Source organism: Pterocles gutturalis, unplaced genomic scaffold (assembly GCF_000699245.1).
Source record: "Pterocles gutturalis isolate BGI_N339 unplaced genomic scaffold, ASM69924v1 scaffold15085, whole genome shotgun sequence".
Lineage (NCBI taxonomy): Eukaryota > Metazoa > Chordata > Aves > Pterocliformes > Pteroclidae > Pterocles > Pterocles gutturalis.
In genome coordinates, this window is record NW_010143826.1 from 14,622 (window position 1) to 41,878 (window position 27,257).

Genomic DNA, 27,257 nt, shown 5'->3' on the forward strand with positions numbered 1-27,257 from the left:
ACAGGAAATGAATGCTCACTTCCTCTTCTTTCCCATGGCAGCTGGTAACATGTAAGAAAATTACCGTTTAAAAACTTCCTTCGGTTTGCCTGCTCTAGGAACAGTGTTTCTTCTGCTTGGGAAGAGATGAGGAGAAGGGATTTTTTTTTTTTTTTAAACAACTTACTTGGTAACTTAGGAGTGTCAGGGGAAAGGAAGTACCCTTCCCCTTTCTTGCCTGGAACGGCTTTGGCTCTCCTGTGCTTCTGGGAAACCCTCCATCCCTAAAGGAGGCTGAGAGATTTAGGAAGGAGACACGATTGCTGTAACAAAATTCATCAAACCCACCTTTCATTCACTAACAAATATTCGCCTTTAAGTACATGGGACAGCTTTGAAGATTTCATACAGTAGTGCATTGCTGAAGTGCTAAAGTTTATAGGCACCTGTGTGTTAGCATCAGTATATATTTTTGCTTCTAGTTTGCTGCATTCATATAAATCTGGGCAGCATTTCTTAATTTCTGAGTGACATTTGTAGCACAGAGCTGTCTGAGACTCCTGCAGCAGTGCTTAACTCCAGATCTCTGCTCTCTGTGTGTATGAGTGTGATGGAAAAAGGTGGAAACTGGGAGCTGCTCACAGCTTTCAGTGCTGGCTCGCTGGAGTAGGCACTTACTTTGATAGCTAGAAGAGCACTCCTTTATGGCTTATGTTAATGGTTAGAAGATAACACAGTTTTGGGATCCGTATGTTACTCTGTTTCTGTGACTCAAGCCATTTCAGGATGGGCAAGCACCATACAAACACAAGTCATTGAGAGCTGAGTAAATATACAGACTGTTCTTGTTCTCTCTCTGCTCCAGGAAGCCTGTTTGTGGCCTGCCAAGCTGTAAGTACTCTTCTTAGTTTGGCAGAGTCTTCTGAAATACTCCATTTGTTACCTGTGGAGCGTGTCAAGAGCTTGGTGACGTAAGTAAACTTTTTTGTGATCCTTCATGAATCTCCATGGTTCTGCAAAGAGTTGACTTGGCCTTTGTGTAGCGGATTGTTAAATGCCTCTTTGTGTGTTGCCGGTTCTGTTAGGCCAGTGTGTTGCTTCAGTGTTGTGGTTGTGTGAGGGAGCAATGTTACAGGCACTGATTGTTTGGAGAACCAGGTAGGTGTAGTGCCTGTTCAGTGACATTTTCTCAGCAAACTGGAGCTTTCTTAGACAGCTGCAGGGTAGTGTGTCAAACACGCTGGGTTTAGTTTTGCCTAGGAGCACTAAGTGTAGTAACTGTGTTACATTGTAATGGTAGCAGAGACAGGAACAGCACATTCTGAGTTGTGTCAAAAGCCTGAACTTCAGCAGTTTGTTGGCTGTGATTCCACCGTGACCTTACATACCCACATGTGTGCTTGCTCCACAATGGGAGGATGTTTTGTATGCTCCATTTTATTTATTGTAACTCTCTTCTACTTATAATTAGCACACATAACTGAGTGGCTGGGGGGGGTGAAAAAAAACATCAAATCCTGCTGAGCTTGTCATCTCCCATCACTGTTGAGCTGGAACATCTCCAAGTCTTTGGTGTCTTGAGCTTCAAAACATCCTGTTCAGTTAGGAAATCATGGTGCCACGTCTGAGGCATGATGGAGATGAAACAGCTTGCCCAGATCAGGGAGGAAGTCTTGGCAGTGAGCTTCAGTCTAGTACTTTTCTGCCAGCTTTGGGCTGGGGGTGTGAAACTTGCTTGGTGCAAGGGATGTTAGGCAGCAAGAGGAGGTTTCCCTGTGGGCAGGCAGGATCCCTAGTGTCTCGTCTAAGCCCAGCTTATTTTCTGTTTCATTTGGTCACTGACTGGACATCTGGGCGATAGCAGCAGCCCTTGTCTGACCTATGCAGATTTGTTTTCTGCACCTGTGTGTGTGTGTCCAGCCTGGTAGCCCCAGCTGACAGGCCTGATTAGTACATAGGAAGAATGTTGGGCTCTCATAGGTAATTGGGCTTTGAGGCTGCAAGCCAGTGTGATGATGAAGTCTACCTTCACTGGTGCCAGGAGAGTCTGAAATCATGTGGAATTTACTCTTAAAATTGTTATTGTCACTACTGCCTTATTTTCAAGTATTTGTATTGCTGCAGTGCTCTCAGTACGCTAATGAAACACTCTGTTGTTTTAGCACTTTTCCTTCAGACCCTTCTGCATTGCTGTTGGCTGATCTCTATTACACGAGGTTGGCACTGTGTGGCTGCCAGGAACCCCTTTCTCAAGGGAACCTAATGGACCTGTTTGAGAAGTTGCATCCAAATATTTCTACTGGTGTTTCCAAGGTAATCTGCTTTTTTGAGCCCATGCAAGATAATTTGTATTTTAACAATGTAATTTAAGTACATTGAGTTAAATGACAAAAGCTGAAAGCAGAAACATGCAACTGTGTAAAGCTGTTACTTCATACAGGTTAGGACTGTGTCCATTTCTAAGTGGCTGCTGTGGGGCATGAGTTAACAGAGGTTAACTTTTAGCCCTGCGAGGCTTCCCTGTTCCCTAGAGGTGAATCAGAGCAGGAGCCTCATGTATTCATTCTGAATTGCCTGCTAGACTACAGGAGCTCATCGGTTTCTCAACTCTAGTGAAATCAGCCTCCTGGGCAAAATGTTAACGTGTACGTAGTTGTGTGTGTTTGCGTATGTAGCTGGCATTCTGCTGCATGTTTCTGACGTGTATTTCCACTTGGGATAGGTCCGGCTATTGACTGTTCGAATTCTAAACCATTTTGAGAATCCACCTTCTACACAGATTAAGGTAGGGCTAAAACTTCTCATTTAACATTTCAAAGCTGCGTTTGATTTTGTGTGAACTGTTTTTCCACTTGCAGAAACAAAGCGTGTGTCTGGCAGAGGCTGTCCTCTGCTTTTGTGCTTTGACATGCCAGTTTTCTGTCTTTGTCCTCCTGATGGTTTCAAATGTATAAGTTTTGATCCCAAAGTGGTGGAAACCAGAGCAAGTCCTTTGACTTTGTTCAGTGATCCAAAATGGCTGGGTCTCTGTGTAGTCTTGTTGAAATACCTTTCAATGAGAAAAGGATACTCTTAACAAAATGCATGCCCCTTTTTTGTTCAGGGTGATAGCACAGGGGAGTTCCAGCCAGTATTTGCCATATTGCTCCAAGCAGAACTTGTGCCAGCAACAGTGAATGATTACAGAGAGAAACTTCTCCATTTGAGGAAACTAAGATGTGATATAGTGAAGTCTGCAATACCAAGTGGATCTTTGCAGGAGGTAAGTAGTTATTGTCAAAAAGCAGTTGTCACATTTGTTTATTCCAAGAGAACGTTCTTACTCCAGTAAATGGATTACAGAGTTTTTAATAAGAGTTCATAAAAAAATTAATTCTCTCCCACATTAGGTTTTAGAAAACTTACTTGTTAGTAGGGATCACAGCTCCCATTGTCCTTGAGCCTATTGTGTTCTCTTGAATATTTAGTAGAATAACAGTATTTTCCAGATGAATGGCGCACAACAAGATTAATCAGGTTTTGGTATCATGGAAAAGAAGGCAAATGATTCCAAGGAAAAGGGAGTCATGAGCAGATTTAAAATCATGACCTTGCCATACCCTCAGTATGGTAGAATGTTTGTAGGACTCCCGTTGGCCATTGGAGAGCCTAGCTTCTGGATCTTGCTGCAGGGTGAAAATCTTGTGTGCTGCGGCTGAGCTAAAGGGGACCTCACTTTCTAGATGTTAGAAGGGTCACAGTTTTACTAGTTAAATGATCATGGATTTGGTGGGAGGGGTTTTTATTATTTTTGTGGCAGTTGCTGTACCTGCATAATTTTTTTACCTTGACTTTTAAGCTGCTGTGAGGAAGGATTGTACATCAGTCCTACTGCATGTAGGTCAGCAAGGAGCTAGTCCAGAGGACGTGTTTCTAGGCCTAGTGCAATGAAGACTCCTCAGGGCAAACCTTCCTCTTTTTGAGGTCCCTAATGCTGCTATGGCAGCCCTGACGTTCAAGAGGGAGGCAAGCAATCCAGATCATCTGCTCTGCTGAACTGGTTTTTGCACATTCATGGTGTGTAGGTATGGTGACTAGATCTCAGTGCAGCTGACAGTAAATGGTCTCTACTTTTCCTCATGCAGCTGTGAGACAAGGAATGATGATGTGCATGAATTGCTTTATTACTTATAGTACATCTGAGAACTTCTTTGATCGAGGTGTCTTCTTTGAGAGGAAGAAAGATTAGAGGCAGCTGGTTTGTGTTTAACTATTGTTTAAATTTCAACAAGATGGTATCGTATGTCATTCTAGGTACCTCTTCGCTATTTACTGGGAATGCTTTATATTAACTTCAACCCTCTCTGGGATCCTGTAATTGAACTCATAACGTGAGTATATGTGGTTGGATGCTGCAGTCTGTGGTTGTCTCATAGAACAATTCCTTACATTGTTCTGTGAACAAAAGCTGAAGTAAAAATGTCTGATTTGGAGAGACCTGTGCATGAGAAGCTTCATGTGAAATCTGAAATGGATTTGATCTCTCAAATAAATCACAACCTGTTAGACTCTTACTTTTTAAATTAATAGCATGAAAAGTCAGAAACTAAAGGGAACTTGCAACAAAAATAGTCAGATAGCATCAGAGTTTTGAGTCAAAGGTAGCAGGATTTGATTAATGTTTCACAAATGGTTAAAGGAGCAAGAAGTCCCTCTCAGTTTCCCTGTCACTGACTTTTCTGTCCTTACTGGAAAGCCTCTAAATCCTACTGAGGAATAGGGAAGACTTGCCATGGTGACAACTAAGCGGAATACTGAAGTCAGTGTCCGCTTTCAGCATGACTTTATCTCCTTGGTATTTTTCCTCTCTTGTATGATTTAAAAGGATGAGATTTTCCCCTTCAAACTAGTGAATTAATAAAAAGAATATTAAACCATATCTTCAAAAGATAAGTCCATGCTAATTCTTCCTTCAGTTCTAGATGATGATTCTGTACAGAAGTCAGTGGAAAGCTTGAGAACATTTTTACTCAATTCAAGTTCATTTGAAGTTATGAGATACAACCAGATTATTTTAATAACAATTGACATTTGGGATCCATGAGTGAAGGCAAGGAAGTGCTACAGCTGCATTGTGCAGATGTCCTGTCTTCGGACACCCACTTTAAAGCAGTGATCAAAGCTTCTGATTCTGTTAGTTGTTAACTAGCTAGTGACACGTGGCTTTTTTTTTTTCCCTTTTAATTTCATGCTGTCTTATGCTTTGTTAGTTCTCATGCAAAGGAAATGGAGAACAAACAGTTCTGGAAGGTCTTATATGAACATTTGGAGAGGGCTGCTACCTATGCTGGTAAGTCACAGCTCCTAAACGTTGTTATGACAGTAACCCAGCTAATTGTGAATGACATGACCATGTTTTTATGTGCCGCAAATTTACGTGTGATGGAGCAATGCAGAACCAGGGCTCTTGACGACCAGAGTAATGTTCAGGGCAGGAATTGAGAGGCTTGGGAGAAAACTGTGTCTCCTTCTGTCCTAAATGCCAAGAAGTAGCTAGAAAAGGCCCCTGCATTACAGGAGGGAGTTGGAGGTTGTGGGATGCCATGCAACAAGTTTCATCCCTGCTTAAGGCTCGGTCTGCCCAGACTGATCAGGAACAATGTTGAAACCTGTATAATGGGACTGACCATCTTTCTGCTCCATAGGTTCAGTGGAATTCCTGCAAACAGTCTCTTTCTTGATTGGGCTTTTGAGGTTTACCTATGGGTGCATGGAATATATGATTTCACAATAGAGTCGTGAGCATGCAGCCATTTGTGGACTTCTCTGTTATTCGAAAGAACTGAGATTAATTGAGATGTGTCAGGGCTGTAAGGCATTCTAGAATACATTCTAAGTAACGCGGGTCTCTCAGTTCAGTGTTAAATACAGTTGTCTGAACAGGTACATGTCACCAAAAGCATTACTTTCATAATGGGGGTCTGATACCTTGCTACTAGCAATTATGGAGTAACCTGAAGAGATTTTCTTCATCTGTTCTATAGAAATGGAGCTGCAAAATGAACTAGATAAAGAGGAGGAAAGCATTGCTGAAACAGAAAGCGAGAAGATGCCCGAAGGAGGGGTGAGGACTGTCTTCCTGGAGGAGCTGAGGGCCAGAACAGATTGCAGCGAGCGGCTGGACCATACAAACTTTCGTTTTCTACTGTGGAAAGCACTGGATAAGTTTCCAGACAGAGTGGAGCCTAGGTCGAGGGAACTTTCCCCACTCCTTTTGAGATTTATTAGGTAAATAAGGTTTATTTTTCACATGAGAGGACACATTGCTTTTAATCTGTTGCTGAGCTTTAAGTCTACAGCTATTCCATTATAGACTTTATTTCCTGAAGGCATGGCTGATGAGATGTCTATTTCCAGTTAAGATAACCTTTTGATTGAAATGTGGATTCTGTTAGAAACATTACCCAAGAAGCAGGCTGAAATGAAACTGGTAGTATGTTTCTCCTGCTCACTCTCATTTGTTGACTTGCTGCTGTCACAGCCTCACTGCTCCATTAGGGTGTGATTTCAGTGGAAATAAAGTTCCTTTTTTTTTTTTTCTAAATGAAAATACATTTTAATTTAGAATCACAGAAGACCAAAATGTTTTCCTCAAAGATGGGCAGAATACTCACTTTTTTAGCTGCTGATTCAATTTCCTATTTCCTGCCTCTGGAGGGAGAACAGTGGTGTGCTTGCATGTGTGCACATATCACACAGTAAGATGCACATGGGGTAGGTGTGATCTCATGGCAGGGGGCAGGGAAAAGTTTCTGATATTCCTTTTCTATGATTAGAAAACCTATGTTTTACTTGCCTTCCTGGACAAAATTAAACCATACTGTAGTGGGTTAGTATCCTCACTCTCACAACTGCCATACTCACTGTTCATCTGCTCCCTTGAGCAAACACTACTCCCCATGCCCTCCACATAACCTTTTTGCAGGCCTCTAGTAATTCAGTGATTCACATCTCTTTTCTCCTCTCCACCAGGTACCTCCTGTCTTCTTTAGTGTATTTTGTAACTGCCTTATACCTCTGCAACTTGTAGGCAAAGATGCACATACTTGCTGAAGTATGCTTCTTTGAGAATTTTTAGCTTTATAGTGTCCCAAGACACAGTGCCATTAATAATGAGAATGGTGGATAGTGGAGTTTTTAGTTTTTCTTGCCCTGAAACCCTGAAAAATGCTATGCTTCTTAATTCCTTTTTTTTTTTTTTTTTGAGCACAGAAATGAGTACTATCCAGCAGATTCATTAGTGGCTCCATCTCAGGATCTTAGAAAGAAAACTAGTGGTGCAGTAGCAGCAAAAGAAATACCTGGTGAAGAGGTGAATGATGTTGCTATGGAGGAGGAGGAAGAGGAAGAAGAAAAGGAAGAAGGGGAACCGATCACTGTAGGACTACCAAAAAAGAAAACAAGGAGAGCTGCTGCTAAGTATGTATTTTTGGTTTTCCCTTGCTAGTGCTTTCACGGAAAGGCAGATTCAGCAGCTCATGTTGAGATAAAAGCTATGGTTTTTTTGTATATTTCTTTTTCTTCCTTTTGCTTGCACTTCATAATTTTTCGGTGCATTATAAGCACTGTAGAGTCAGAAACTCTGCCTACACAGTACTAAACATCCAAAGACCCTGCCCAGGCTTTATCATTATCTCATTACCTGCTAACAGTCCGTGGTTTGTGTTATTTTGACCAAAATTTATGTAGTATTCTGAGGCCATTCTGAAGTTTCTGGAGGCCATTGTACCTGCATTCCCCTGGCTTCTTTGTGTGCATCTGGTCTTTTAAAACCATGGGCGTTGCCAAACACTTTGAAAAATAAGACTGTTCATCTAGGTATTTTAGTGTTGGGATTCTGCCATTGCCTGCCTGTTATAAATCTTGGTCCCGGCCCTCTTCTTGGGGAGAAAGATTTTTATTTAGTAATGTTTTAGGCTGAAGCTACATGTTGTTTTAATGTCATTGTCTGCAGTGCTAAACACATGGAGAAAGTGACTGTATGCATTTTCCACAATTTCTCTAATCGGAGTCTTTTTATCCTGGTGACCTCTGTCAAATATCCATTACAAATACATCACAGATATTGCCACTTTTTTCCACGAAGGTGGCCCTTGTAATGACAGAGAATTTCAAAATGTCACCTTACATGTTGGAGCACAACGAGTGTTTGATAGCTAACCTGAATTGTCATTTAATCCCAGGTGTCTTATAGGTGTTTCATTTTGTTCCCAGATTCTGGCTTGCATCTGCAAATTAGCAGCTATTAAAATACAGTGAGAGTCCAAGATAATTTTTTTTTTCCCAACCTCCATCTCAAAATGTCTGTGTACTTAAGTGGAAACATTGCTTCCTGGTAGCAGTAACAAAGGCATAAAAGATTTACCGGGGAGGTGTTAATGAGTCCTGGAGTGACCTCCCTTCATCTTGGCCCTGGACAGTTCATGCAGTCGGGCAGTGCCACGGTAGGAGAGCCCTTGCAGAGCTGCACCCTGCAGCCCGTGAGGTCTGGCTGAGGCGGTGGGAGGACCCACTCCTGCCACAAGCTCCGTGTGGGGTTGCCAGAAGGCACCGTACTTTTCCTTTTGCTAAGCCCAGCCATGGAGGAGGGTGGCCCGGTTAAGCATCTGGAGAGTTCGGTGTAAAGTACCAGGGGGAGCAGATGGATGAGGACAGTGTCTGCCAGCCCCATGGTGCATATGGTAGAGGAGGTCTCAGTCCTTTGTTATCCTGGTCACCTCGCTCCCCTCCCGCAAAGTGGAGGTGGGGTGGATATGGGGTGACACAGCCAGTTCTTAAAGAGGTGACTCCCATCTGTGCTTGCAGCCAGTCATAAGTCCAGCACAGTCTGTGGCTAAAGGCAGCCCTTCATGTTGATAGGAGTGAAATGGGCACCAGTTAAGGACAAGTGAATAAATAAAGAGGTAAATTCACCTGTTAGGTGTTCCAGGCTGGGCAGGCAGAGAGAAGTAAGCTGCCTTTTGGCTGTTTGTGTTCCTTTTTCATCAAAAGTTGAGCCCATCTAGTACTACTGAGGCAGTGGCCTTCTCTGTGCAGGGAAGTGACATCTCAAAGGAGATGTTTAGGAGAAGAAACAAGATACCTCTTGCTGTGCCTCTGAAATGGAGGCCTGTAGACTTGGGATCCTCTTGTGTTTTGGTTTTGGTTTTTTTTCCTTGTTAATAAATTTTAATAAAAGTTCCCTCTTTGTTTATGATAATACAGGATTGTTACTTCTGGTAATTGTAAAAGGTAATTATTTTGTTTTGTTTTACAGGCAACTAATAGCCCACTTACAAGTTTTCTCTAAATTCTCAAATCCTCGTGCATTGTATCTGGAGCAGAAGTTGAATGCATTATATACCCAGGTGATGCTATTTGCTGGTTTTTAGAATTACTGCTAATAAATGAACTCATTCTTAGTTGAGCACAGTGTTGGAGACTGCAGAAACCGGTCATTTCCTGAACTCAGCCATGATAGCTGAAAAAAGAGCTGTTCTCAAGAGGGCTTCCTAGCAGGCTTCATCTGAAATGAGACCCTTTAGCAAAGACCTGCTTGAGATACTTGGCTTGGTTTGCCAAGAATGGCTCATGCAAACAGATCTGTCAGCAGACAAGTTGTAGTCTTTGGCAAGGTGGAGGAGTGGCTGTAGAGGGAGTCTGTTCCACTTGCACAGCAGGATCTGGAAGAGGATTTTGAATCCAAAGCTTGGGGAAGACCTGAGGAGATTTGTCTTTGTCGTACAGTGTTGTGCCTACAAAGAGTATGGTCAGTGTGAACAACAGATGGTTTTGCATCAAAAAAACCCTCAGAATTTCTCCTTGAAGAATATTAAGTTTTATAAGATTCCTTTTTGAGGGATTTCCTTGAAGGAATTGTCAAAAATATGACTCGGAAGAGGGACTCTAAGTCTTTATCCTACACTCCTTAAAACAATATTAATTTTACTGGGTTTTGTTGTTTGCCAGTTTCTGGATTTGTTCAGATCATTGGGTTTGCTCTAATAGTTCCCAATTTGTGTTTTCTGAGGCTGTAGTCAGTGGGCTACAGAACTGTATGAAATGCTATGAACCTGTTAGTTCCCTGGTTTTTACCTGGCACCCAGTGTGGTAGTTGGAAGGTCAATTCATTAGTCCTCAAATTTGAGAATCCCTAATGAACATCCACTCTGTTTGAGTCAACCTCAGAATTTTGCTTAGGAAAAGAGTCAGTCCGTGTGTTTGCTTGCCTTTATTAGGAAAATATTGAACAGGTATGCACAGGTCAAAACTGTGCGTGAAGAACAGCCTGACATAGGAAAAGAGATTACTTCATCAGTTAGTGTTTGCTATGTATTGTCATGGCTGGTGTGTCCATCTGGCATAGGGACATCATGGCAAAGTGACCTTTGATGATTTTAGCCTGTGCTGTTTGGTAGGAGACTGAAGAACTGATAGGGATGCCCCTTGGGGTATGATCTGTATTTCTTAGTGCCTAGGTTATGAGGACTCATCTTCCAGAGAGGGCAAATCTCAGAGTTTGCTTACCAAGTCTTATGAGTATTTTGTGTTTGTCACAGGAAAGAAATGCAGGTGTCTTGGGATGATTTGGTAGTCTGCTTTTTAATCCAGCCTCCCACATGCACAACTGGTCACTGGTTTTGGAGGTTGAAAACGCAAGCTGGCAGTGGTCCAAAAGACAATTAGGAAAAAACAAATAACTATCCTATGTAGATAGGGAGGGAAAGTATATATGAACTACAAGCAACCATGTCCGCTTTTTCTGAGTGACAGTTGTGTATTTGTATCTTGGCTTTATACTGGCAACCCATACGTTCTGTTTTGATTTTGATAAGTTAGTCCAAAACCTGCTTGAACCTGGAGCCTTTGGGTTGTTTCACTATTTTCAGTAAGCACTTCCATCTTCTAGATAGGGAGTAATTTTCTTTCTTTTGTAATTTGCAGTTACTGTCCCATCAAGACCAGAATGTACAGAGAATAGCTCTTGAATGTATGATGACATACAAGCATCCTCATCTACTGCCATACAGGTAAAAGCTTTTATTTCATTTTAGCGTCGGTGAATGAGCCTGCTGTCATACCAGAAGCCTGCTTGGGGGTCAGTTGCCTCAAAGAGAGAGCCTTTCCTCTATTTGTTGAAGGCATTTTAATTTTAGCCAGCTGTATGTTTCCTATCTAAAACAAGACATGAGGTCTTGAGGTTGGTCAGTGTCTTTTTTGTTTACAGGATAATGGCAACACTTTCATTCTGTCTCAGAATAGTGTGTGCTTAGTAGTTGCGTCATTTTCAAAGAGGTCTTTTGTACTGATGATTTATAACCACCTAGAGAAAGTGACAGCATAAAACTGTAGTTTGTGGTTGAATAATCTCTTCAGAATGTGTCCAGGAGTTAGTTTCCTACATAATTAGCTTGAACTGGCTGGTTTTTAAATATTTATAAAAGGATAGGAACATAGTACTTTACTATTTTATATACAGCATAGATTAGATAGGTAGGTAATTAGATATAGATGCATGTGTGTGTATGTGTCTGTTTATTTTTATAACCCCTACCTGCCGTCAAATAATGTTTATTTCTCTCAGGGAGAACTTGCAAAGGCTACTGGAGGACAAGAGTTTTAAAGAAGAAATAGTCCATTTCAGTATTTCTGAGGAGACTGCAGTAGTAAAAACAGAGCATCGACCAGATCTCATCCCTGTTCTTATGAGGTGTGTCATGAAGTGCGGGTTTAAAAGTTTAATGTCAAAATACTGTGAGCAGAGATATAATGCTGCTGCTTCTCATTTTAAACGGTTGAGATAAACCTATGGTTAATGGATGACTTAATTTGTGATGTTCTGTATGGTTTCCTTTTTAACACATTTATGTAATGTGTTATGCGAACGGTGTTTTCTTTAAAAACAGCATTTTGGTAAACATCGTTTCTGCTAAGGTGTACAGAGAACTGTGAGAACATTTCAATTCACTGAGTATTGGCACTTCTTTTTGTTAAGATACAATGATGTGACTTATTTTGCAGTAACTATTTTTATACCTGAGGTCTCCAGCAAGGCTTCCATTGTAGTAGCAGAAGCTCATATTTCACTGGGATGGTTTTGGGCAATGTCTAGTAATTCAGTGGAGACCTTGAAGGGAGGAGTTCCACTCAGCTTGCTCTCATTAGAGAATATTTTTAAATTTAATTTCTCCTGCAGAGTAAGAGGCTAGGAAACAGATGTCGTGCTGAAAGCTAATGCAATCTCTTTTTGGCTCTTGAAGAATTCTCTATGGCAGAATGAGAAACAAAACAGGGAGCAAAACACAGGGCAAGTCTTCAGCAGGCACTCGCATGTCAATCGTTCTGCGATTTCTTGCCGGCTCACTGCCAGAAGAGATACGGATGTTCTTGGATCTACTCTTTGAAGCTGTGAAGCAATTCAGTAGTGGTAGGTACAGGCAGTAGAACCTGGGGGTATGGTACTTCCTGACCTGTAGACATGTGGGAGGATGAAAATGCTTAGTACTGTTAGGTGCTTCAGTTTGTCTCTAACAGTGTCTTGGAAGGATGAAAATAAACTTTTGATAAGGACTGGGATTCCCCTGAGCTTTTCCTGGCAAAGCATGATTGCTCTGTTTTACAGGTCCAAAGTCAGAAAAACTGAGTTATTTGCCACAACTGTGTAAGTTGTAGCAGGCCAGGAATGAGCAATTGCTGGCATCATGCACCTCTGTATGATGGCAATAAACAGAGATTATAAAGCACTCTAGTACTGTAGCAGTGGGAGTCATCTGAGCGTCGCAGAGAGCTGGAGACCCAGAGCTGTCCTTATTTGAAAAGCTGAATGTGAAGATCTGTAATTTAGGGCCAGATTATACTGGTTTGTTTTCATTGAAAATTATTTTCAGCAGTGGGTATCTTTGTGGTGAGATAAGTTGCTGTCCCTCTGGCTATTGCAGGACCATGCCATACTGCAGTGCTTCGAAGTATGTCAGAGGTGGATTTAGCTAAAGTCCTGCCTCTTGGGCGTCAGCATAGCCTCTTCAATGGTCTTGAGGTTGTGTTGAAAAACATGGGACATTTGATCCATCAGTACCTGCCTGAAATTCTACAGATTCTGCTCTGCATGACGGCTGTGGTATCCTGCATCCTTCAGCAAAGAGAGAAGGTACAATATATGTAAATGATGCACAAACAAACATGTACATTAAATTCCTTTCCCTCCTCCTCCCCTTGGCTTGCACGTGTACATACACCTTCACTGGTTCAGGGAAAGGTAAGTTTAATGCCAGCATGGAGTGAAGCTTAGCAATTTGGTCTCTATTTTGACAGACATCTGTGATATTTGTCTGAAAGTGCTACAAGGCTCAGGCAGTGCAAGTGGAGTTAATGTATTTAGAAAGCTGCTTTGGACTGCATTTTTGTTTGAGTTACTGAAGAGCGATTTGGAGGTGATCTCTGTGTGGAGAGATGGGCATGAGGGGAGAGCTAAATGATTTGTTGTAAGGACATAACAAGATCTTATGGCTGGAAGTTGAAATTGACCTTAAAGGTGTATTTTCTTGGCTGCAAGGATAAAACATTTGAGCAGGGGAAGGAGAGGATTTAAAGTTCGTTGCCTGAGGACTTTAGAGCAAAACTTGTCTTTGAGGTGTTTTATTGCAGTGCTGGATGCCGGGGTAGCCCAGTATTGTGGATGATCACAGTGGCTATGTACAGTGTTTGTCCCCTGTCATGGCACACAGGGAGACCATGCCTCCCAGCCATGCTTTCAGCACACTAGAAGCATGTTCAGCTCTGTAACAGGAGCAGTCATGCCAATCCAGTGTCACAATTTGGGTTTCAGCCAGGTATCTGCAGAGCACTGTGAATGTGTTTTCTCTCTCTGTGTGATGGCTGTACGTGCAGAAAGGGTCAGGTGAGGAGAACATTATGTTAAAGATGGGCTGGCTGCACCTAAAGATGGAGCGTGTTGGCTTACTGCTGCCCTGTACCCAGGAGAGCAGCGCAGACATCCCTGAGCTCTAGCCCCCCTAGCTCAGGGGGTCTGTTGCCAGCTGTTTAGAAACTTTGACAGTGAGCCAGGCTTTTCTGTCCTTCTGAAACCAATGCCTTTGCCAGGCTTCAGTCCAAATAGGAAAAGGAAAACTCGAGTCTGGCCCAGTGCTGAGCCTGATTGTGTATTAGGTGCGAAACAAGCAAACTGCAGAGTCATCATCATCACTGTGGTGTTAAAAAGAATTGTGAGATGATAGACTGAGCAAGTGGTGTGTTGAAGGGAATTATGTGATGATAGACTGAGCAAGTGGTGTTAGGTAATGAATATTTTGTCACCGTGCGTGCGTGTTCTTGCCAAGACCCATCTGTGAGCATTCAAGGTTACAACTTGCCTTGAAAACAATTCGTCAAAGCAAGACCTTGCAGTCAGTCAGCATCCAAGGTTCCATAGTTGCCTGCAGGCTGCACAGAACCTTGTAACTGTCTTCATTTATGAAGAGGATAAGCAAATTTTAGGACATCAGCATCCCAGTCTGACTTAAGCAATGGATTGCATGTGCCTATGTGTTTTAAACTGGGAAAGGAGTTTTAAAAGCTGCTTCATTCATTGCTTTGCCAGGGTTACTACGGTAATCCTGCTACTGTTGTGTAATGTGCGGAGTGGCAGTCTGTCATTTGTTTGAACTTAATTTAGCACTTCATTAGCCCGTGAGATGTCAAAAGCTCAAGGAAGAGTGTGAGAAATCTGTTTATCTTGGCTAATGATTAGAAGGCATTCTTGGAGTTTGAGAGTAATTTATTGCAGGCTGATACTGCCTGGAGAATTAAACATCAACTTTCACCATTTTAAGCCAAGTTACTCATTCGCCATTTCCTACTGATTGTGTTCAGTATTGCGTTTCTTTGCCTGCTCAAAGACTTGATCTCAGAGGATTGCTCTTAGGGTGATTGAACAGTGGGAGACACAAAATTATTTCTTTTGGGGGTCACCATTAGCAATAACAGCCTGGTTTGTGCTTTCTTGGGCCTTTCAAGCAGCTCATTTGCTGCCTGGAAACTGATTGCACACCGTTAGTACACATTCAGCACAGCCTGGGAGGTCTTGGGCAAGAGCACGTTTTGTTCCTTTTCCACCATCTCCTTTGTCTTTTTACCTGGGATTCTGGGTGCAAAGGGAGTATAGAAGTGTATTGCATGGCAGAGGGTAGTGTCTTCAGAAGTCCATAGGTGCATCAAATAAGTTGTGATGTCTTTCAGTGAGGTTTTGACACCAAAGCTTCTTTGCAAAATAAGAGATACAAGCGCTTATTCTGTGTGGTGAATTGTGATATCTACTAGAGACCCTGAGGAACTCAAGACATAGCTCCAGCCTCGGACAGGGGCCTTAATTTGCTCTGATGTGGCTCTGTTGTTTCTGAGACTGGAGTTCAGTAAGTCTGCATTGTGAAACTACCTCATATGTTTGTGCTGTGAGCTGCGTTGCACAATATGGAAATAATTTAGGTTACTAAAGACTTTTCTCAGGGAGAAGAGTCAGAATGCAGCAGTGCATAAATAACTTCATGATTAGCTGTGTGGCTGAATTCCTTACTGAAATCTTTTCCCCAAGAAAGGCTGTGGAACATAACCACTAAGTGGGTACAGGAAGCATCCTTCTGTAACCAAATGCTGTACTCCCCAGCACTGTTGGAGGAGGTGATTCACATTCTTGTCTTCTCTATTCCTCCCCCTTCTTCTTTTCTATTGATTTGTTTTCTTCCCAGTAGATCTCAGTGTGCAAAGTACAATTTCACTTTCAAGAGCTGATTTGGGTCCTTTCCTGTGTAAAACAGAATTATTTAAGTGTCCGGACTGGAAATGTAACAGATGTAGCTTTCTGCGTTTTGTCCAAAAATGGGAGATGCTACTTCAAACCTATCAGCATGGATTTTAATGAGTTGAAGGAGTCCTGTGTAACTGACTCAGTGCAGGAACAGGCACCTCTTAGAAAAATTCAGGTCAGCTGTGAGAGGTAGATTGCTACTGTGAACAAACTACAGGAGAAAACAGAAGAACAGTGTGATAGTTTCAGCAAAGGTTGTATCTATGGTCAATGAATTGCTTATTTAATTTCAGAGCAAGTAGTTAGTAGTTGTTCTGCAAAGGTCTTACTGCTTTTTTGGGTTGTTTGTTTGTTTGTTTGTTTGTTTTTACAGGTCCAACCTAGGTTGATTAATCCACTGAAGAATTTGAGACGTCTTGGACTCAAGCTTGTGGCAGATTTTTTTTCAGATTATGAGACCTACAGCTTTAGTGTGGAAGAGATTGATGCAGTTTTCGATGCAGTTGTGTGGCCTCAGGTAGGTATTTCTTGTTCTTCCAGACAGCTTGTGTGTACTGTGCAGAGAACTCCAGCTGCACTGGAGTCCATCGTGTCAGCTATATCTGTCACAAGATTGGATGCGACTTCCGACATATTCTGGTGCTCTGATGTGTCTGTGCAGGGCCAGTTTCCTGGCTCATGTCTGATTATTCCTGGAATAAACAAGTCACAGGCTGAAGTACAAATTAATTCATCTGAATAAATGGATGCCATTTCTTTGTTCTTCAACCACAGAAGCAGACATCTTCCCTGGATACTTCAGGGAGGCAAAATAATTCTAGTCACTTCTAGGTGCACTTTGCTACTTTTCTATGTGACAATTGTTGGACCTGTGGTGGGGGACTGCAGAAACAAATGCTACTGCAGGAAAGGAAAGACCCAGCAAGTTCTGTCAGTGGGCTGTGTGCTCTTGTGCCAGCCTGCTGGGAGTCACATGTGAGCACAGTGACAAAGCACAGGGTTGTGGCTTTCATCAAAGAAATTCATATCACCTCTGAGTGGGGAAGATGCACTATTGTGAGAGGAGGAGAGAACACACAGTATTTAAAAAGAAATTGTGCTGGCTGTGTCAATGCACTGGGATCTGAGGTTACCAGGGAGTGCCTGTACCAGCTGCTGGGTTGTCTCTGCTCTAAAGGCAGTCGCCTCCACCCAAAGGGTGAGCAGGATGGGCTGACTCCCAACAGAGCTCTTCCACTGAAGCTTTTGAGGTATCCAAATGTCTAGATTCCTTGCCGTGGAAAAGCCTGTCAGAGACCACCAGGAGTCACTGCTGTTGGTCTGTGAAACCCCAGATCTGCTTGTCTGGATATTGTGCTTGTTTGTTCCTACCCTGTTTCTCTATTCTACTAGTAATGATACATGGTGTGTAGCATGTGTATGTGGACGAACAGCAGATAAAATAGTTTGAGGCAGTACATATAGCTCTCTGTTACACTGGGCTGAGAAACATTATGTTCCTGGTTTGTCCTTTGAGTCTTTTCAAGGCCAGGTTGCTTTCGGGGAGCGTTGTGTTTGGAAACACGGAGTAAATCTGAACAAGATGTAAAATTGTTGTTAAATAGTTAGGATTCCTGTTGTCCTTATACATGTCAGGAGGACAGAGCTGGTTTTGGAGCTTGGATGGCAGCACAATCCAGGAGGTCCCTCTAGAGGTAGTCTCTGGTTTTGGCAGAAGAATGGTTTGGCTTGTGTGCTTTCCTTTTTTTAAGGCTATGGAACTGAGGTGTATAAAAACTTGGGGAGAGGGCAAATTGGTTTACTCCTGTTGTACTTGGAACTGGAGTTTGCTGCTCTTCTTACCCCAGGAGTTTACTGCAGAGGCTCAACATCATAGAAGTATATCCTAGAATCATAGAATGGTTTGGGTTGGAAGGGGCCTTAAAGATCATCGAGTTCCATCCCCCTTGCCATGGGCAGGGACACCTCCCACTAGACCAGGTTGCTCAAAGCCTCATCCAGCCTGGCCTTGAACACCTCCAGGGATGGGGCATCCACAGCTTCCCTGGGCAATCTGTTCCAGTGTCTCACCACCCTCACAGTAAAAAATATCTTCCTAATATCTAGTCTAAATCTGCCCTCTTCCAGTTTAAGTCCATTACACCTCCTGTTGCTACATGCCCTTTTAGAAAGTCCCTCCCCAGCTTTCCTGTAGGCCCCCTTCAGCTATTGGAAAGCTGCTATAAGGGGCCAGCTTTTGGGGGCAGGAGAAGAAGCTCTATAGGACCCTGGCTATGATGGTCAGACCTGCCTTCTTTTCTGTTATGCTCAGATCTAGAGCCCAGACTGACCTAGTCCAAACCCCTGCTGGTGGACAACAGGATGACCATGAGCCAGCACTGTGCCCTCGTGGCCCAGAAGGCCAATGGCATCCTGGGGTGTATCAGAAGGGGGGTGGTCAGTAGGTCGAGAGAGGTTCTCCTCCCCCTCTACTCTGCCCTGGTGAGACCGCATCTGGAATATTGTGTCCAGTTCTGGGCCCCTCAGTTCAAGAGGGACAGGGAACTGCTGGAGAGAGTCCAGCGCAGAGCCACAAAGATGATGAAGGGAATGGAGCATCTCCCTTATGAGGAAAGGCTGAGGGAGCTGGGTCTCTTTAGCCTGGAAGAGAGGAGACTGAGGGGTGACCTAATCAATGTTTATAAATACGTAAAGGGTGAGTGTCAGGAGGATGGAGCCAGGCTCTTCTCTGTGACATCCAGTGATAGGACAAGGGGCAATGGGTTCAAGCTGGAACATAGGAGGTTCCACTTGAATATGAGAAAAAACTTCTTCACGGTGAGGGTGACAGAGCACTGGAACAGGCTGCCCAGAGAGGTTGTGGAGTCTCCTTCTCTGGAGACGTTCAAAGCCCGCCTGGATGCGTTCCTGTGTGATCTGATCTAGGTGTTCTTGCTCCAGCAGGGGGATTGGACTGGATGATCTTTCGAGGTCCCTTCCAATCTCTAACATTCTGTGATTCTGTGAAACCCTACATGCACCGTCCTGGCTATGGCCCCCAAATGCTCTGGGGCCTCCCCTGTCTGCCTGTTCACTAACAGTGCCCTGCTGACAGTCAGGGTGTGGTCAGGGTAGAAACCCAGCTGTGTGACTTACATGCAGCCTGTTGCAGAGTGGCAGAGAGGAGGGAGCCAGACCTGTGCACTGGGTCTCTTTTGCCTGTGTCCAGGTATGTGAAGGGGCAGTGCAGTGCTCTAGCCTCTCCCTGAGCAGAGAGGGTGCTTTTATAGCAGTGAGGCCATGGAGACATAGAGCAGATCACAGAATCACAGAATCAGATGCTGGAATGGCAGGTGCTGTGGCCAGGGCATAGGAAGTGTGGGAGGAGTGAGTCTTGGGTGTTGCACTTGAGATCCAGGAGAGGTTGCTAGGTCTCTGTGGCAAATGTGAGGCTCCATGGGGAGCCACTTTCAAGGGGAAGGCAAAAATGGTAGCTAGAATAGTGTGTAAATAGGAGTAAGATAATCTAAGAGTGATTCCACAAATATTGAGGAAGGTGAAAAATTATGATGAAATTACTTTCTAAGAAAGGGTAAACTATAGATTGTACTGAGGTCTTTGTAAGAGATGAGGTTTTTAAGTGGCTTTATCTGCTCATGTTGTATCGATATCTGATTTTTATCTCCTTTAGGTCTGTAGATTGGCTTCAGAGAGTCAGTATTCTCCAACTTTTCTGCTCAAACTCATTCACACTTGGAGTAAGAATCCCAGGTAAGTGTTCCCTCACAAAGAAGCGTAAGTACTTCTGAGCACACAAAATTCAAGGAAAAAAGAGCACACTAACAGGTTATGAATAATTGTGTCAAAACCCATATTTTCTTTTTCCATTAGACCATTTTTCTTTTAATAGCAGTCCAGATGCAGCTGGCAAGCTTTCCAGTTTATGCAGTTACTCTCTTTTTAGTGGGCTGCTTTTCCCATATATTAACAACTAAGTGCATATGTAGCCCAAACCCAGCTGATGGGTGAGGAAGAGGGTTGAGTTCTCCAAATATGTCTGTGTCTTGACCAATGGCTTCTTAGTCCTGGGAGATGAGAAGTTAGTTTTACAATATGTAATTTCATTCATGTTTTTTGATTTTGTATTTCTTTTTATTCTATGAAAGAATGTGGGCAGGTTCAGCACAGAATCTGTGACTGAGATTCTGATACTGAAAGGTGTAAGAGAGCTTTTTTTGATGCAGACACTGAGAAATTCCAACTCAGCTGTCGAGTGATTGTTGCCTCTTCCACAGACTCACTGTGAAGTATACAGTATATGTTTTAAGATATGTCATTTGTAGGCATGAAGAACTTACATACAACTTATGTAAAAAAATTGTATTGGATTATTAGGTTAGGAGCAGACTAACAGGAGACTTGGACAAACATCTGTGGCTTGAAGCAAGAAAAATGAATTGATGACCTCTCAACCTCCATTCATTTTATTTTTCATGACACTGTTCTGTGACTTTTTTTGCACTTTTTCCTTGTTTGAAGTAAAGACAGACATTGTATTTTTGTGTGACTTTTTGCAAAGAATTTTAAAGTTCTAAACTTAAATTTTTAGCCAACCTTTTTTATAATCTTTCTCTCAGGTATTTCCCCTTGCTTGCCAAGCAGCGGCCAGGTCACCCAGAGTGTGATATACTGTCAAATGTGTTTGCTGTGCTGTCAGCCAAGAACCTGTCTGAGACCACATCCAGTCTTGTGATGGACATAGCTGATAGCCTTCTCAACAGCCCGGATTTTGAGCCCACGGAGAAGGTTTCCCGTTTGAGCATGACTGACTGTGCTGTCAAGGTCACTGGAGACATGACAGGAGGTATGCCTGCCTGAGAGTTGTGAGAGGCTTATTGCGTGCTTTGGATAGAGGTGTGAGATTATGATGAGGTTGTCTTTGCACTGGCTGAGAATACTGGGAAAGGAGACCTCCCAGTGGAGATGGAAATGTCAATGTACAGATTTGTCTTGTCATGCTCAAGAACTGTAAAGTCCTGCTTGTCTAATGACTGATGAGATCCACATTTGAGCATCAGGGTCCCGAGCATGGAGAAATTCCTTATGAAGAAGGCAAATGTTTGTGTCGCCAATCTGTTTTGCCTGTGAAGCTTTGACTGATAACCATAACTTCAAGAACTGCATTGCTGATCTGACCCTGAGCCTAACATTAAGTTTTATGTAAGGGCCCGCTCCCTATATGCCCATGGTTGTGTATCACTGATGTTTAGTCTGTGCTCCCTGACAGGAAGGACCTGCCATGGATTCCTTTTATTTTTGAGTGGTAGTAGACAGGAACAGTGGCGTGCTGTGTTTGATGATGTGGAGCTGTCTTTCACGTGTACCAGTCAAAGGTAGTGGAAAGGAGAGCATTTACTGCTGTGCCCTTTCTGTGGCAGCTTTGATTTTCACAAGAGGTCAGTGATAGGATAAAAAAAACTACATCTATAAATGCTCCAGCCATTTTAGGAGACAGTTGCTACCTTTGAGGAACGTCCTTGGTACCTTTTGATAAGCCCACACTTACCGGGCCTGTTACTGACATCTGAGGAGAGTTTTTATTCTCTGTGTGTGCTTTCTTTGGTCCCAGCTCAGACAATATTAGACTTGGTCTCATCAAGTGCTGGTGCATGTTCCCAGCAGCCAGCTGCCCTGCACATTCATAGCTCCCACTGATTTTTATTTCCACTGATGAAATCTCCTTTGTCTGCATTTCCCCCTTTGTTTGTGTAGCATTGGATCTCCCTACTGTTGCTTGCAGCACAGAGTTGGGTGTTGCTAACTGTTACATCCCTTGCAGAGTCCCTCAGCCTAGGTTGCCGCTTGGTTCTGCCTCATGTTCCTGCCATACTTCAGTACTTCAGCAAAACAATGTTAAATGCGGAGAAGGTGAAAAAGAAGAAGTATAGAGCTCAAGTCAGCAAAGAGCTGAGTATACTTTCCAAGTAAGTGATTCTTTAGAGCTCAAAACAGTTAAAAAGTTGGAAGGAGGGAGGTAGAAAAAGGCTTTTTGTAATAGGTTCCAAATTAAAAAAACATTGCATCTCAAGCTATTTAAATTTAAAAGAGTTGAAAATACCTGTATCTGTCATTGACCTTGCAAGTTGCTGGTGACTGAGGCAAAAAGTTTTCAGAAGTTTATTCTAGATATTTCTGTTGCTGGTACTCAAAACCATTGCCTCTTCAGGGCAGGAAAAGTTACAGAAAAGCCTGCAGTCATGTGGAACTGAACACTGGGGCTGATACCATAATTTTGGTGGATACGCTCTATAAGCCTGGATGGGCTGACAAAGCCCTGTGATGAGGCAGTAGCGCTGACTGAGTTCTTCTTTGCTCTGCACTGGTGATTGGATTGATATAAAATAGTAAATGACCTTGTCTCATTGTGCAGGATCAGCAAATTTATACAAGAAAAGAGTCAGAATTCAGTGCTTGTGAGCCTTCTCCTCCCTTTCCTTTATCAGAGTAACATGGAGCAGGTAGGTAGAAATTACTTTCCCCCCTATTAAACACATATTTTTCTTTTAATAAAGTATATTTGTTTAGGATGCAGCTAAAAGTCTTACTGATTACATGCCATTTCTCATGATTAGCCTGAAATCAAGTCTTCATGTGTTTGTAGTCTGCTCAGAATGCTGTGCCATTGTGTGTTGATGTGTCTGAGTCACTGGATACTTTGCAGGGATGCCAGTGCCCAGGCTGACTCTGTTCCCCCTTTTCATGGGGAGGGTCTGCAGAAGTTTTTATGCAGTCTCTACCTCCTTTGCCACTGTAGTCAATCCACCAAATTCCTTGCAGTGTTTGAAATAAGTACTCTTCACTGTGGATTTTATGCAGCCCAAATCCAAAGCCACAGCATCCGGTCAGCGATATGGATACATATTGGTTGAGCGTGTGGTATGTAACGGGCAGTGCTACATGGGTCTGTTGCAGGATGAAAGGCAAACATTATACTATTTGCATGCTCCCGTATCTGCTGCTTCCATTCGATTCTCTTTCCACTCCTGAGGAATCTGTCTGTGGGTACAGTATCTCAAAACTGAAACTTCCCTAAAATCCTAAATTCCTCAGGCATGCAAAGTATATTGGCTGCATTTGAAGGAAGCAGAGCTCTCTGTGGCTTAGGCTTTTGTTAGCTGTTAAATAAATCAAGCACTGAGGATATTGGTAGACTATTTTGTCACTGCCAAACCTTGTTTTCAGAAATATGGTCCCATCTACAGTGAATTAATCTACTGATTATTCAGCTTGATTGCGTGAATCCTTGGATCAGGACTTGGCTCTTGTTTTTGTAGAAGACATGCAGTTGATCAATGAGAGATTTTAGGCTTGCCAAAACACTGCTAGGCAGCAACCTGTAGCTTCTGCTTTGCAAGTGGTCATTTAGTTGTTCGCAGAGGATTCTTGATTTTTAAATCTGTGAATCATTACGGGACCATATATGACTTCCATTCAAGGAGATCATGCAAGTATATGGTGCTGTTACTGTTCATTTCACAGGTTACAGAAAGACTGCTTTTTAAAGCTCTGTTAGTTCTCCTGACCTTTGAGTCGTTTGAGGAAGTCTTCATCATGATGGCACTCTTATCTAACACTGTGCTTGTGTCTAATTGAAAGGTTGCGAGTGCTTTTGAGAGATTTGATGACTGCATTGAGTGTGTTCTTCTAATTCTTTGTTCTTATTTGGTATCTGTGATCTGGGTAAAACACACCAAAGTGGTTATGTTCACTCTGTGTCTTGAAATATTTCCCAAGGAAATGAAATAATCTCATGAGGTTTCAGTATTTATTGACAGTTATCTGTCTCTTTCAGAGTACAGAGATTGACATTCTCGAGACGGTGCAAAACTTGCTGAGGCATTGCTCAAACCCTATAAGCTTTCTCAAACCACTGGCAAAGCTTTTTTCTGTCATCCAGAACAAACTCTCTCGACATAAGCTGTGCTTGGTATTTCAGGTATTGCATTTTTATGTGTCTTTCTGAGCTTTTTTTGACTTCTTATAAGACATCAAGAGCAAAATAAGTACTAGTATTTATCTTTGTTGTACATGATCTTAAAAAACATTTTAATCTACATCATCTGGTGATTGGTGACAGCCAACACATCTTCACTGAGTGCAAATCATGCCTGGCAAGCTTGGTGGCCTTCCACAATGGGGTTACAGTGTTGGTGGATAAGGAAAGAGCATCATCTTCCTGGACTAGTGCAAAGCATTTGACACTGTCCTGCCCGACACCCTTGTCTCTAAACTGGAGAGACATGTATTTGGTGGATAGGCCACTCAGTGGATAAGAAATTGGCTGGATGGTCACACTCAAAAAGTTGCAGTCAGTGGCTCCATGTCCAAGTGGAGACTGGTAATGAGTGGTGTTCCTCAGGGGTCGGTATTGGGAGCGGTGTTGTTTAACACCTCTGTTGACAACATAGACAGTGGGATTAAGTACACCCTCAGCAAGTTTGCTGATGACACCAAGCTGTGTGGATGTGGTGGACACACTGGAGGGAAGGGATGCCATCCAGAGGGACCTTGACAGGCTTGAGAGGTGGGCCAATGCAAACCTCGTGAAGTTCAACAAGGCCAAGTGCAAGGTCCTGCACATGGGTCAGGGCAATCCCAAGCACAAATACAGGCTGGGCGGAGAATGGATTGGGAGCAGCCCTGAAGGATAGGCGTGTTGGTTGATGAGAAGCTCAACGTGAGCTGGCAATGTGTGCTTGCAGCCCAGAAAGCAAACTGTGTCCTGGGCTGCATCGAGAGAAATGTGGCTAGCAGATCAAGGGAGGTGATTCTCCCTCTCTGCTCTGCTCTCATGAGACCCCACCTGGAGTGCTGCGTCCAGCTGTGGGATCCTCAGCACAGGAGATAGACCTGTTGGAGAGGATCTGGAGGAGGGCCACAAAGATGATCAGAGGGCTGGAACACCTCCTATATGAGGACAGGCTGAGAGAGTTGGGGTTGTTCAGCCTAGAAAAGAGAATGCTCCAGGGAGGCCTTATAGCAGCCTGGCAGTACCTAAAGGAGGCCTAAAGGAGAGATGGGGAGGTGCTCTTCATCAGGGAGTGTAGCAGCAGGACAAGGGGTAACAGTTTTAAGCTGAAAGAGGGTAGATTTGGATTAGATACTAGGAAGACATTTTTTACTATGAGGGTGGTGAGACACTGTTCCAGTTTGTTCCAGGTTGCCCAGGGAAGCTGTGGATGCCCCATCCCTGGAGGTGTTCAAGGCCAGGCTGGATGAGGCTTTGAGCGACCTGGTCTAGTGGAGGGTGTCCCTGCCCATGGCAGGGGGGTTGGAACTAGACGATCTTTAAAGTCCCTTCCAACACAGACCATTCTGTGATTCCTTCAATCACTATTATCTGTTAAGTGAAAGTAACACAACTGTATATGATAGAAATTAATAAGCTGCACAAAGATTTATAAAAGTTTTGGCTTACAGCCTGGTTGATGTGAGCATTACCAGGGTTCTTTTGTGTAAGAGAAGCCAAATAAATCACACTTCATCTGTAACAAATCCTGTATCTTTATGAAATAATGGCTTTCGGTGTCCTGAAGATGATTTCTGTTTGTATTCTTCTCTCACTGATTTATAGCAGTCAGTCTGTTTTGTACTTCTTTGAAGTGACTTAGAGCTCTTTTTTTCATCAGGAAAACCCACGAAACACTCTGTGTAGACATTTAGAAACGTAGGAACTTAAGACACACATCTTGCAACTTACGGAAGAATCGCTCTTCTAAAGCTTCTAACAGGAGAAAGATTGATGCTGTTGCTTTTTTTATTTTTTTGTCTCAAGTGGTAATGTCTTGAGTTCTCCAAACTTTTAACAACTATAACAGTTAAACTATTTTCTTTTTTGTTTCTTTTTAGACTTTATCTGATTTGGACAGTGACTTGAAGTATATTACTGATGTTGTTAAGGTATGCACAGTTTAGTTGCTCACTTTTTTCCCCAACACCATATTGTTGTGTTTCTGGCCTTTTTCATGAACAACTTGTTGCTCTGTCGTAGCTGAATGCCTTTGATCAACGACATCTCGATGATATTGACTTTGATGTACGTCTGTCAGCATTCCAGTCAATCACAGCCCACATCAAGGAAATGCAAGCAGTGGATATCAACTTCCTCATCCCTGTTATGCACAATTGCTTCTATACCATACAGGTTGGCCGAGTGTTCCTTCTCTTGCTTCGTGTACCATGTGTCCATGATGAATCTTAACTTCCAAAGTATTTCCATTGGCTGTTTTTTGACACTGCAAAATGTTCAGAGGGCATATTTGAGTCTTCTTGCAAACAACTGTTTTTTTGTTTGCTTGCCTTTTCACCTGTGTGTCCAGAAGGGCAAATACAGTGCAGCAAGAAGGCTCACCCAAGTACAGTGCACCTTTCTATCAGTGAACCCTGGCTCTGTTCATTCAATTTGTACTGTATAAAAGGCATATTACAGTCTTGAAAGCATATTCTGGTTGTGTGTGCCTGCTGGTAAATGTAGAAGGATTTCTCCTGATTGGAGGGATGGGCATTAATTCGGCGCTAGAAGAGGAAGGGTCTCAAGAGTTACTGGGTCTCTACGGGCCATGTGATGTCGTGTCCAGTGGTACTGTTCAGTCTTTTGGGGAGAAAAAGGTGTCATATCCAGACTCATGTGGTACAATTTCTTCATCCACTTAGCTAGGAGATATGGCTCTTAGTGACAACGCAAGTCTTTGCTTGACCAGTTTTATCCGCCGACTGTCAGAAATCGACCACGCAGAAGGTGACTACAAGGAATTAATCCAGCACACTCTCCTGGAGTCTGTGAGAAGAGGGCTGAAGAGTAAGACTGAGGTAAGGCACTGTTACCTGATTACACATCTCCAGCTGTCTTCAGGATGCCAGGGCATATGAGACTTCTTATGGATGAGTTATTTGAGTCTGTTGCAGATACCCACTGTAATCAAATTTGCCCTTCATGTGAAATCTTATAAAAATGTAACAAGTTAGAGAACTCCACTGTCTTGTGTTTCTTTGCCATTGTTCAGCTTCTCTCAGTTGTAGCTCATTCTTTGGAGGAGAGACTTTAATGTGTGTGTAGTCCAAAATACAGGTGTATTTGCTGTTATCAAAGAATAGGACTTGGCCAGAAATACTCTGTAAATGACAGCACTGCTCTTCTGAGGAGTCTGTAGCAGCCTCTCTGAGACATGCTTAACGTTCACTGCTTGCTGTTTGCAGAGCATCCAGCAGGACTACACATCATTGCTTTCCTGCCTCATTCAAACATTCCCAGCAAATCCTGAATTCCGGGATTTGGTCCAGTTGACCAACTGCCACGATCCCGACATGGACTTCTTTGAGAACATGAAACACATGCAGGTAAGAGGCAACAGGCATTCCCTAGTGCTTCTCTCCCCCTGCCAAAGCAAAAGCATTTTACTTTGAGGTAGTGTTTTCCAAAGCA

The 27,257-nt window shown here is 43.0% G+C and overlaps 1 protein-coding gene across 1 annotated transcript in view; it reads left to right on the top strand.

The window, feature by feature from the left end:
- Positions 1–27,257, top strand: part of UTP20 (UTP20, small subunit (SSU) processome component, homolog (yeast)) — a gene marked incomplete at its 5' end in the record, with an annotated part of 65,067 nt that overhangs the window by 14,085 nt on the left and 23,725 nt on the right. The window contains 23 exon segments of the mRNA XM_010084882.1: positions 845–950; positions 2,142–2,292; positions 2,702–2,764; positions 3,083–3,241; positions 4,273–4,349; positions 5,229–5,308; positions 6,003–6,246; positions 7,231–7,437; positions 9,275–9,365; positions 10,942–11,027; positions 11,582–11,707; positions 12,258–12,424; positions 12,936–13,144; positions 16,170–16,313; positions 19,467–19,546; positions 20,413–20,639; positions 21,615–21,759; positions 22,206–22,293; positions 23,628–23,771; positions 25,685–25,735; positions 25,827–25,979; positions 26,489–26,644; positions 27,032–27,172. Coding sequence (XP_010083184.1) covers positions 845–950; positions 2,142–2,292; positions 2,702–2,764; positions 3,083–3,241; positions 4,273–4,349; positions 5,229–5,308; positions 6,003–6,246; positions 7,231–7,437; positions 9,275–9,365; positions 10,942–11,027; positions 11,582–11,707; positions 12,258–12,424; positions 12,936–13,144; positions 16,170–16,313; positions 19,467–19,546; positions 20,413–20,639; positions 21,615–21,759; positions 22,206–22,293; positions 23,628–23,771; positions 25,685–25,735; positions 25,827–25,979; positions 26,489–26,644; positions 27,032–27,172 — 3,095 coding nt within the window.